The sequence below is a fragment of the Pygocentrus nattereri genome, chromosome 9 (assembly GCF_015220715.1).
Source record: "Pygocentrus nattereri isolate fPygNat1 chromosome 9, fPygNat1.pri, whole genome shotgun sequence".
Lineage (NCBI taxonomy): Eukaryota > Metazoa > Chordata > Actinopteri > Characiformes > Serrasalmidae > Pygocentrus > Pygocentrus nattereri.
This window is the reverse complement of record NC_051219.1, coordinates 38,879,488-38,891,977: the sequence shown is the minus strand read 5'-3', so window position 1 is coordinate 38,891,977 and position 12,490 is coordinate 38,879,488. Positions and strand designations below refer to the sequence as shown.

The window sequence follows — 12,490 nt, the reverse complement described above, 5'->3', positions numbered from 1 at the left end:
ACACATGCAGTTCACCCTTGCTTCTTTATTGTTTACCTGCCTCATTGCATACATGCACAAGTTTCAGAACTACGGGTGCCCCTTAGGTACATAATATGTGACGGCGGCCATGCATTAGTATCTTGTTCCCACTCATTATATTTTATTTATACAGGATATCACCAGTGGGGCTCCATAGTTTCGCCCAGGCGCAATGAAGCCAGATTTACATGGTGAAACTTATAAGTAGCTCCAACTTAAGCCACTTGAAACAAAATTTTACTTGGTCTGCATTAAATAAAGCGCCATGAAACTTGCAACTCAGCTTCAGCTGCTGCAACCGCCTCAACTTCTGGAAACAAGTTAAATGAAACAGCCAATCAAGATGCCGATAATGCATCACGTGACCAATGGGAGCTAAATTAAAAGGGAAATGGTTTATTGGTTTTTATTGGGACAGTTAAAAAAAGTCATCCTGGTCATTAATAATGATGCAAGGCCTTTCCGTGTACGTTTCTCCAGCCATGACAACAGAGTTTCTTGAGTTAATGTTTCTGTAGGCAGCTGGTTTAGTCAGCTAACAATGAATTAAAAGATGTTCAAATTAATTATGTTTACAATATCATGAGCATCCAGTTTCTCCTGTCTTCACACTGCCTATTGTTACACAGAGCGGAGCTTTCTTCAGGAACAAAGGGATGAAACTGGGGACTTATGTGGCCCCTGTGAACTTGTAGTGTTCCCTGAATAAACTATGAATTTATCTACTTTTTACTTTTTTTCGTTTAAATATGTACAAGAAGTAGTTTTTTGTTGATTTAAACCACAACAACAACTGGAAAAATTATACAAAGCCAATAAACTTGCTATATATCACTGTTCTTGGGAATAAAACCTTGTATTTCCATTTTTGTCATTTTTCAGTTTTTGACATAACTTGAAAATGCCTGCTGCTCTTTACATCCATCCATCCATCCATCCATTCTCTAAGCCGCTTCTCCGTCAGGGTTGCGGGGGGGTCTGCTCTTTACATTGTGTGTCAATTTCATTAATAATGGACCAAAGGAAATGTCCCAAAAGTACTTTAAAATACGTCTGGTTCCATTGACTTCCATTAAAAGTTAAGTAAGTTTTTTCCTTCTCCTGTAAAGTTACCACTTTACAGATATGAGGTTTTCTTCCGACAACAGTGATATGCACCTGTAAAAAACACAGTACAGGTTTATATATACGAACTGCTATGTTGGTTAACTAGTACAGTGATACAGTGTGTTACAACGTTTACATGGAGAGGAAGTGGGTTTGCACTGTAGGGGAGACAGAATGAAGCATGCATTACTGATAATGTTACATATAGAATACCTTTTTCAGTTAACTGGTAAGCAATAAAGTCGTTTTCATTAACAGTCTTTCAGCGAGCCTCAGAATCACATATAACAGTAGCTGCTTTATGGTTTGACTAGCCAGGATTTGTATTTTTTCTGTTTATTTAAATATCAGTATTATATCTGAGATTAGAGGAAATAAAGTCAGCAATATCAGTTCTGGGCAGAATACTTTGAAAAAAAAATGTAATGATGACTGAATTCACTGTAAATGTATGCAGTAAGTCCATTCCAATATATAAAGCATGTTCAGAATACATTTAGAATACACGCTGATAAGACACATGGCAAAAACTCTGCTGTTGACATTTTTTATTTAATTCACACTGTAAATCGCTGTCACTAGTTGGCAGTTTTCTTCTGTTAATATTGTGTCATGAAAAATTGAAATGAAGCTACAAAATTCTCAAAATTATTGTGGCAAATTTGACTATAAAGTGGGTAACTGTGGTTTTCAGTTAATAACATGTTTGTAATTTACCACGAAATATATGCATGAGTCCAGTACAACTCAGATAAGACTGTTTAGTTCCATCATCCGTCAAAGTAGTAACACTGAGGTTGATAACTGATCGCAGTCTACTCAGGCTTTAGCACAATCTTCAATGCTGGTAAAGCAGCTGTTTCTTTACACTTGGCGCAGTGATTTTAATATAGCTCATACTATTTTACCGATTGTGTTTATTTTGAAGACTGTTTATTATTATTATTATTATTATTATTATTATTATTATTTAGTGGGCAAGTATTCTAAAACTTTTCTTCTAAACATTTAAATTGTATCGTCACAAATGTCAATGTTTTTAATTTGCGATTTGCAGATTTAGAAAAGGTTATCATATACAGTTATATACAGTTAATGTCAGTGATAATTTACAGCAACAGTTCTGAAAGGCTGATTTGTTTGATGCCCTGAATGTGGAGGTTATTTTTTTGCAGATTAATGAGGTCACAGAGTTCACAGAACGTGTTGTATCTCAAGGAACAGAACGAAGCACACGAAGGCAGATGTATCTATTATAATATACCTATATCTATGTAGAATTGCACGGGTTGTTAAATAGAATGGGTTTTACATTAACTACCTGGTTGAAAGTAGTTAGAACAAAATGCCGAAACCCGGGATCGAACCAGGGACCTTTAGATCTTCAGTCTAACGCTCTCCCAACTGAGCTATTTCGGCGGTGGAGATCGGGGTTTAAACCACGCCTCTAGTCACATACTTCTCATGTTTTATGCCTGCCTTCAGTTGTCGTGTCGTTACATTGATCTATTCTGGTCTTTATTGTTCTCTTGTGACCTTAAGGTGGTTGAAATATCTTCTCTCGTCCCCCAGATGTTTAAAATTGAGTCAAAGGAACACCGAAAGGCAAGAGGGTGTATTTCAACAGCAGCCAGAGTTACAGGCTACTTCAGGTCGTCTTGGGTGTTGTTTTTTTGCCACATCTGCTACAACTAAAACTGTATATATGAGTATTAAAACAGCAACAGATATCATAATCAAATTTGTGCCCATGGCATTAATACAATCTAAGCAGGGTAACGTTGACATGTTGAATGTCACATTCTGTTATAAAGTAGTTATAAAGGAGGTGTTGTTTGTACTGTTTTACTTCCAGAGCTGAGAGGTACATGCAGGTCACTATAAGGTAAAATACCCCAGAAAACACCTCCAGGTTTACCACTTTAACATGATCAACAATATATATATATATATATATATATATATATATATATATATATATATATATATATATATATATATATATATATACAGTGGGTTGCAAAAGTATTCATACCCCTTGAACTTTTCCATATTTTGTCACATTACAACCACAAACATAAATATATTTCACTGGAATTTAATGTGAAAGACCAACACAAAGTGGTATACAATTGTGAAGTGGAAAGAAAATTATACATGAATCAAAACATTTTTTACAAATAAAAAAACTAATAAGTGCGACGTGCAAAAGTATTCAGCCCCCTTTTCCCTGAGTGCAACCAATTGCATTCAGAAGTTGCCTGATGACTGCTAATGACTCAAAAGGGTCCACCTGTGTGTAATCTAATCTCAGTACAAATACAGCTGCTCCGTGACGGCCTCAGATGTTGGTTAAGAGAATATTGGGGAGCAAACAGCATCATGAAGTCCAAAGAACACACCAGACAGGTTAGGAATATGGTTTTGGAGAATTTTAAAGCAGGCTTAGGTTATAAAAAGATTTCCCAAGCTTTGAACATCTCACGGAGCACTGTTCAATCCATCATCCGGAAATGGAAAGAGTATGGCACCACAGTAAACCTGCCAAGACAAGGCCGTCCACCTAAACTTACAGGCCGAACAAGGAGATCACTGATCAGAGAGGCAGCCAAGAGGCCCATGGTGACTCTGGATGAAATGCAGAGAGCCACAGCTCAGGTGGGGGAAACTGTCCACAGGACAACAATTAGTCGTGCACTACACAAATGTGGTCTTTATGGAAGAGTGGCAAGGAGAAAGCCATTGTTAAAAGAAAACCATAAGAAGTCCCGTTTGCAGTTTGCCAGAAGCCATGTTGAGGACACAGCAAACATGTGGAAGAAGGTGCTTTGGTCAGACGAGACCAAAATAGAACTTTTTGGCCACAATGCAAAACGCTATGCGTGGCGGAGAAATAACACTGCACATCACTCTGAAAACACCATCCCCACTGTCAAATATGGTGGTGGCAGCATCATGCTCTGGGGGTGCTTCTCTTCAGCAGGGACCGGGAAGTTGGTCAAAGTTGATTGGAAGATGGATGGAGCCAAATACAGGGCAATCTTGGAAGAAAACCTGTTGGAGTCAGCAAAAGATTTGAGACTGGGGCGGAGGTTCACCTTCCAGCAGGACAACGACCCTAAACATAAAGCCAGAGCTACAATGGAGTGGTTTAAAAAAAAAGAATATTCATGTGTTAGAATGGCCCAGTCAGAGTCCAGACCTAAACCCAATTGAGAATTTGTGGCAAGATCTCAAAACTGCTGTTCACAAACGCTCTCCATCCAATCTGACTGAGCTTGAGCTGTTTTGCAAGGAGGAATGGGCAAGAATTTCAGTCACTAGATGTGCAAAGCTGGTGGAGACATACCCTAAAAGACTTGCAGCTGTAATTGCAGCAAAAGGTGGCTCCACAAAGTATTGACTCAGGGGGGCTGAATACTTTTGCACGTCGCACTTATTAGTTTTTTATTTGTAAAAAATGTTTTGATTCATGTATAATTTTCTTTCCACTTCACAATTGTATACCACTTTGTGTTGGTCTTTCACATTAAATTCCAGTGAAATATATTTATGTTTGTGGTTGTAATGTGACAAAATATGGAAAAGTTCAAGGGGTATGAATACTTTTGCAACCCACTGTATATATATAAAGGAACATGTAGGTTCACTGGTAGTTTCAATGAAATGGCTCCTACCATCACTGTTGTAAAGAAGATCTGAGTCTGTTTCTATACAGTACATCATTTCACATCAAACCACTCTGAATGACTTATTACTAAGGAAATACAGAGATCAAATGAAATAGAGGCATGTAAGAAATACATCTTTATATTTTAGGGTGATTCTTCCTGGGAAACAGGACAAATAGGAATCAATAATATCTCTGTTGTTTTGTCCTTAAGGCAATATATATGATTTCTGAGGTATGCTCCTCAACATAGGTGATGGAATAATGGAGTAAGTTTAGTCATTACTGACTTGAACCGTGAACTTTAGAGTGAATAATTAATGAATAAGTAAAAAATCTGAGTTCACTGAAGCAGACGCCTGCATTAAACTTTGGATGGTACTGTTACCAATTCAGACCACCCTTAATTTAGTTATAAGTCAAAACGGCCACTAAGTACAAGTTATTCTTTTTTCATTAGGTATCATTGAAGAGATCAGATTTAAGATAATGCACCTGTAAAGGCATAGGAAAATGACTGGAGTTAAAATTGGAGCTCAAAAAGTATTCCAAGAAATGGCTTATTGCAGAAAACGGGACTCATAACAACTGTGCAAGACCCGAGAGTCCACCAACCCCGTCACCATCAGCTAAACTGCACTTGAAACTTTCATCTTTGAGAGAGAAAATCATGCCGTACTCTTGCTTCAGAGATGTGTTTCTTTCAATCCTTCCACTAGTGAGTCTGAAAGAATGTGTAGCTGTTGACCCCAGAATCCAGATTTCAACATCACTGAATATGTTTGGGATTACTTGATTTGTGAGAAGCAGAAAATGCAACCAACTTTTGAGACTGAAGTTTGTAGGTAAAGAAAAATATCCCTGCTTCTACTTAATGCTTGTTTGCACTAGAAGTTAGATAAATGAAGGGTGGTCTCTGAATTCTGTTCAGTACTGTAGCTTGGCTCCCTGTAAAATCACTGTAGGGAAACATAAATAATTAGTACAATTTGTAGTATAAATGTACAGAGAGACTTTTATCTCCCTTCAATATGCTAAAGTATTTATAGTACAAAAAAGTGCTTGTTACATGTACCAGTTTGAAATAACAGTCTTTAAAATGGGCTGCCTGAAGGCTCTGCTGGAGGTTCTACTAGAAAGTAATATTATGTTTCTTTCCTGTGACCACAGAATCCTGGCAGACAATATCATCGCCCATCAGATATTGGAATCCTCATGTACATCACATGTTTGTGTTCTCCTTAGGTTAACCCACTTGACTGAACTCATCAGCTAATGATGGAGCCCTTCATGAGGAGGGTGTGTTCGAGAGCTGAGAAAACAGTGGGACTGTAAATGGGAACTACTACAGAAGCATCACAGTACAACACTCAGGTAAAAGAGAATTAGATTTTATTCATGAAAATAAAAATGGCTAAACACAGTTTATTCTGACATTCCCTAGATATCACCTAGAACGGTGTACAACACAATCATTTCCAGGTCTTTTCTAAATTATTTGGACTTGGACTTGTGTTTGGGCAGTGATTTGTCAGACAAGGCCTGAGTGCTTGACAGCTGACACCACGAGTCCAAAATAAGAACGAAAGGGATCACAATCCACAGGAAGTTCATGAAAATGAAGTAGAACCAGAAGTAGATGGGATGGCCGTACTCGCTGTGGATGTATCCATCTCTGTGTTCAGTGTAGAAATAGAGTACCGCTCCATACAGCTGCCCTATTGACAGAAGAGATTACTGTTGATCAGCAACTCAGATAAAAAAACTCAAATGTATAAGAGTAGCTATTACATCACCAAGCCTTTTTCTACTAACTATCAACTAACTAACTATCATATTGGAATTGACCAAGATCTTTGGCAGATTTTTGCTCCAAATATGTAATACCCAGTCAGCCAATTTATTATTATTGGTAAATCTCCAGGTGACTCATGCTGTATTTGAATGCTGCTACTACACCTGTACAAGAATACTGTGAAATATTTATGCATGGCTCATTGTGCTAAATAGTCCATAAACTCTTACTTTTGATATATCAACATATCAGTTTTGTCGGAAGAAAACCTTGCATTTCCAAAAAGATAACTTTACAGGAGTAGGAAAAAAGACACTCCTTTTCAAAGTAATTATGGGCCGTTAATTATTTTCCCTTCTTCATGAAATGTACACACAATGTAAAGGGCAACAAGCATTTTCAGATTATGTCAAAAAATGAAAAACAGAAATAGTTTTCTTCTGACAGCAACAAAATTTAATTCATATTATATCTGTAGGCAACATGTTCTGGACCTTTTTCCAGTTCAAACTCAAGTTTGTAAATGCTAATTCAGTTGTCTATTTACAGTTGCATTACCAATGTGAGCGCATTACTTAAGACCTCATTCAAATTCAAATGCAAATTGTGTATTTTCATTTGCATTTCTTTTTATAATGTGGCTGCATAAAGTGCATAATCTGAACTTTATTCAAATTCACATGCAAAATTGAAAATGCTAATTAAGTTGTGTATTCAGAATAACATTTCCCGTGTGAGTGTGCATTATAAGACATAATTCAAGTGCAAAAGGTGTATTCGCATTTGCATTTCTGTACACAATGGTTAATATAGTGTAGTGGTGAAACCTCTGCCTTCTATGCTGTACATTGGGGTTCAAACTCCACCGGGGTCAGCAACCTAACTAAAACAATAAAAGTCATTAGGCAAGACCCCTAACACTACCTTGGCCTACCTGTGTGTAAAAAAAAAAAAAAAAGATCAAATTGTCAGCCAAAAATGCTGTAAAACAGTGGCTGTTGAAGTTCATAAGGAAAAGCCCTTTAGACATTTAATTTTCATTGACTAAATGGTATGACTGTGACATATCAAAAATAGAATAACAATTGTCCATTTGCAATTGCACGTCCTCATTATGGTGCTTCAACTCTGCCAGAATGAAAATGTATTTGCAGCCCTGTTTGCAAATGCATTTTCACCGTCAACAAGGCACTCATGCCAATCCAACGCTGTGAGTGGGGTGTTGGGAGGAGTTTTGCATTTGAATTTGACGTTTTAAGAGAAAATGCTGTAAAAGTATAAACTTAATTAGCTATACATACATATATATTTATAAGACTGAGATAGTAATAGCAACCGCCACTAGACATTTTAACACTCTCCAACCAGACAGCGGGCTATTACAAACAATCGTCTAGATAAACAAGTTTATACTTTTTTGTCATTACCTCTTTAAACACGGCCAATCTAATGTCCCTTCTGATATCCCACCCACAGCGTGAAAAGCAATTGCAAACAGGGCTGCAAATACATTTTCATTTTGGCCAAGATGAAGTGCGATGATGAGGAAATGCAAATTTTAATGTTATGCCATTAAGAAAATGAAAATTAAATGTCAAAAGCACTTTGCTTTTCCATATTAAAATTTCCATCCATTATACATAAAAATGCAAATGCAAGTACACAATTTGCATTTGAATTTGAATTATGGCTCAGATAATACACGCTCACATGGGAAATGCAATTGTAAACAGACACTTTAATTAGCATTTTCAAATTTGCATTTGAATTTGAAAAAAGGCCATAATATGCTGCCACAACAAACAGCCAGTTTGACCCATGAAAGAGCAAAACATGCTATTTATACTGCAACTCTGACTTCTAGAAAGTGTGGTGTATTTTGTGTGGTGTATCACAGTATGAGCTTTGAGTAAGAAAAATCAGGCAGAGAAATCAGCCGTCGCCCAATTTGGCTGTAAAGAATTTACATTTTCAACAAGTAGTTTTTGTGCAACTTTAAAGTGTTTGAGATCATTATCTCAATTAAGGACTGCCCAATAGCTGTAATCTTAATGCCTATAAATTCCTCTTAAGTGTTATGCCTGCTGAGACACGGACGTATAGATCACGAAAAATACAGCAACCTCAGATCAGCACACTGCTTCTTTTACACGTGTCAATGGGAGCCACACATTTACAGTCTATATGTTGGAAAAAACATAAAAGTTTTACCCTAATACTTCAAATTATGACTCATCTGACTCATGTGACTGCAGGTTTTCATGCAGGAGCAGATCTCATTAAGACCAACGGATTAAACATGTGGAAACAGGTGTTTCTGCTGGACTGGAATGAAAATCTGCAGCTACACCAGCCCTCTGTGGGTTGATTGGTGATCCTTGGGTCAGATCACCTTCCACTTCATCTGTTTCATTTAAGGTATTTCACCTTTTCCTGCCAGTAATGCTAGTCAGGAATATCTATGCAACCTGTGATTATTACAGACATAGAAGTGTGTAAACATGGATGTCTGAGAAGAGGTTACGGTTACTTAAGTGTCTGGTTAATAATTAATCCATCAGCATGTAGACACTGCTTACACAAAGTTTAATGCATGGACAATTGTGAGAAACGTGGTTTACTAGGTGTATGCAAAACTTTGATTGTCTCTGCATAAAAAAACATCTCACCTAGAGATACAATTAGCTGCAAGACGAATCTGTAGGGACGATTGAACAAAAAGGCCACAACGATCCACAGACTGAAAGGTCCCCATAGACATGCAGTCACTGTCTCCATGCACACAGTGAAATTATCCGCTCTAGAAAAAAGACCCACAAACAAAAAATATAAGAAGTACATTTTTCACAGCACAAACCACCCAATGTTCAGACATATATGTATGACTTACATGACATATCTGCTGTCGCCTTTTGAATATTCTTTCCCTGTAGGGGAAAAAAACAGGCACTGTGAGCCCTAGACTGAAATTCCAGGTGATACAGTATTAGAAGGCTCCACATACCTTTGGACTGGACTAAGCCCTGCTTTTGGTGAGATTTATTTTTTCGGCTGAATCACAGCCACACAGGGTGTGACTGAAAAGCAAGTTAGTGGATTCAAACAGGAATTAAAGTGGGTTTTTTTTGGCTTGCAACAGGTTCAGGTCCAGCAAGCTGGGTGACTATTTAAATGCAAACTTGACTAATTGCATAATAATATAATGTAGATATAATAATAATAATAATAATAATAATAATATAATATTTGACAGATAGTTGGCTTCAAGGCAGTATGACAAAAAACAGTTTAGATTTTATTCATTTTTGTTCTATTAATGCCAAACACTGTCTAATACAGTAACAGCACAGACCACATTATTTCAAAACAAAACTATTTCCTGGTGTGCTTTCCATGTGCAATCTGTGTAAATCCACTATTCTCCAAAACTAGGTCATATGCCTTTGAACAGTGTCAACCCAGTCCTTGACCCCACTTGATGGCTTGACATTTTGCACTACTCCAGATCTCAAAAACATTTGGTCAGGGGTCACCAATCTTATCCACAAAGGGGTTGGTGTGGCTGCAGGTGTTCATTTCAGTGAAGCAGAAGCAGACCCGATTCCACTCAGAGTGCTAACCCCTATATCAGGGGTGCAGAAGTCCAATCCTGAAGGTCCAACACAGTTTGGTAGTTCCCCATCTCAAACCCACCCACTAAACGTGGGGGTTGAAAGATGAGTGTAATCAGGTGTGTTTCAGCAGGTAAATCTTCAAACTCTGCTAGACACCGTCCCTCCAGGACCTACAGTCGTGCATCCCTGTGCTATACAATCATGGCAAGCTATTGAGCACTGGGTTGTATTCAGAAAGCAGAGTCGAGGTGCACTGTATGTTGTAATAATCCTTTTGTTAAGTTAAAGTTATCTATTACTTAATTAAGTGTAAATATAATCTAATTTTGCCAGATAATCAGTCAAATTTATAATGTATGCCTTTCATTTCAATCAAACAGGAGCAGAGCTGCTTCCACTACATTCAGTCAGTCAGACTCCTCCTCCTGCTTTGTTGGAATGAAGACCTGCAGCCACACTGGCCCTTTGTGGATAACAGTGGTGACCCCTGCAACAGGTTACAGTAAAATGCAGAACCGTCCGGTGGGCCCCAAGGTCAGGGTTGAGAAACTTTGCCAAGAACATGACACTTGTGGGTGGAAATATTTAATATTCTGAAATCAGACTGTGGCAAGCTGTGGTTCTGCTGCGCTGCTGTCCAGCAGAGGTTGGTGATTATCATGCTTGTAACACACCAGCTAAACCTGGCAATTAACTGCCGAGTTGAATCTGGTGTGTTTGAGTAGGAAAATCAAACTGTGCTGGACTTCAGCCCTCCACGAGTGGTGTTCACCAACCCTGTAGTAAACCATCTCAGTCTGCCATGTGTTGACTACAAAGAAAGTTTTAGAAAGTTTAGAAAGTTGTAAGGTTTTCGATCTTTACTCACAGAGTTGAGAGAGGAAGCTCTGGTCTCCTGGAATGATGGTGTAGTAGAGAGCGAACCAGCCCTCAATGACACCATGGATGAAGCCACACACAGTGAACCAGCACAGGGCCAACCTTCTCCATCCACTCAGCCTTCCTCCGGCCACCTTCTGCCCTGTCAGGACCCAAGCTACCAGCAGCAACAGCCCAGACACAGAGAACAGGAATGTGACAATCTCCAACATGGAGCGGTCATTTTCTACATAGTTTGGGATGGACAGGTCCCTGGGCCAGAAGGGGTGACTTATGGCTTCTGCTGCTGCCTTTGGCATCTAACAAAGACACGGAAAGTGAGCAGCAAAATGTTATTGAACATGAACTGAAAAATGAATTAGACATATACATAAAAAGTAAGCTACTATTTAACACAGGACACAACATATGAGTTACTAGTAATGCATGCATTTTTAAAAGAACAGGTACACTGAGGAGGGTCTGCACGCAGACCTCTTGCAATTCCCTTATGAGTTGATTAATACTTCCCTTACTACTAATGTCGAGACTTTGTGCTTACCTTTAAGGATAAACAAGAATATTAAAACGCAGTCCTTGCTCAGGGTCGCCTCTAAAATGCAACAGGTAAAACTATGGGAGGCTTATGAACAGTTCAATACGTTCAGGACGTTTCTGACGAAGTGTTAAAACCACCCTAGTCATAAATAACAGTGAACATGCAATCCACACACGATGCCACGCAGCTGCAGTACCCAATAGATAGTCACACCACTGAGCCTCCACCGAACCCTTCACCACCCTCTTTGGTGGGAGAGCGAATAGAAAAGCCCCACCTGAGTCGAGATCAGCTTTCCAGTGGACAGTTGTGTCGGAACATGCGTGACGTCAGGCGTAATCGAGGACCGTGATAGGTTGGAAATTAACTTGCTGGGTATAGTTAACACCCACCATCTACCAGAAATGGAGGTAGTTACTCAATAAAAATAACTATCTTTATTATATTTTATACATTACAGGTAAAAGGCAGCGTTTGTGAGAGGAAGAAAAGATCCACACCCCTCGGCTTGGCTTTCTGCCGTGACCCGGATTCGAACCGGGGTTGCTGCGGCCACAACGCAGAGTACTAACCACTATACGATCACGGCAAGCTACCGGGGCGCTGGATACAAGTGAGAAAGCAGAGCCTATGAGCAGTGCACGGTCGAGGTGTCCTGTCTTTCGGTTTCATCTTTCCTAAGTCTGTTACTTAGTTAAGTACAAATGTGACCCAATTTTGCCACATTGGCCTAATCAGTCGAATCAGTGATGCATGTATTGGTAGATATTACTCTTTTATACCCTTAGACGGATGCCTAATAAGTACGCACATCAACTCTGTTCTTCAATTCAAGATTATGATTTAGGACCTAAACCCTAGCTCTC

General features: G+C 38.7%; 1 protein-coding gene and 2 non-coding genes across 3 annotated transcripts; all 3 read right to left on the bottom strand.

Annotated features, from left to right (window-relative positions):
- Positions 1–2,474: 2,474 nt before the first annotated feature.
- On the bottom strand, positions 2,475–2,547 carry trnaf-gaa. The gene has a single exon. It is a non-coding gene; the product is annotated as a tRNA-Phe (tRNA).
- A 3,626-nt stretch (positions 2,548–6,173) lies between these two features.
- LOC108436296 (EBP cholestenol delta-isomerase) lies at positions 6,174–11,846 on the bottom strand. Its single transcript, XM_017712705.2, has 5 exons — positions 11,628–11,846; positions 11,076–11,385; positions 9,484–9,520; positions 9,263–9,393; positions 6,174–6,516 (listed from the first exon to the last, which is right to left on the bottom strand). The coding sequence occupies exons 2-5, from the start codon at positions 11,383–11,385 to the stop codon at positions 6,293–6,295; spliced, it is 702 nt and encodes a 233-aa protein (XP_017568194.1). The 5' UTR covers positions 11,628–11,846; the 3' UTR covers positions 6,174–6,292.
- A 295-nt stretch (positions 11,847–12,141) lies between these two features.
- Positions 12,142–12,213, bottom strand: trnah-gug. The gene has a single exon. It is a non-coding gene; the product is annotated as a tRNA-His (tRNA).
- Positions 12,214–12,490: the final 277 nt, after the last annotated feature.

Coding starts and splice junctions, on each gene's coding strand:
- LOC108436296 (XM_017712705.2), bottom strand. CDS start 11,385: ATGCCAAAGGCAGCAGCAGAAGCCATAAGTCACCCCTTCTGGCCCAGG. Junction 9,521..11,075: donor GAGCTTCCTCTCTCAACTCT/GTGAGTAAAGAT, acceptor TTTCCCCTACAG/GGAAAGAATATTCAAAAGGC. Junction 6,517..9,262: donor GCAGCTAATTGTATCTCTAG/GTGAGATGTTTT, acceptor TTCTGTCAATAG/GGCAGCTGTATGGAGCGGTA.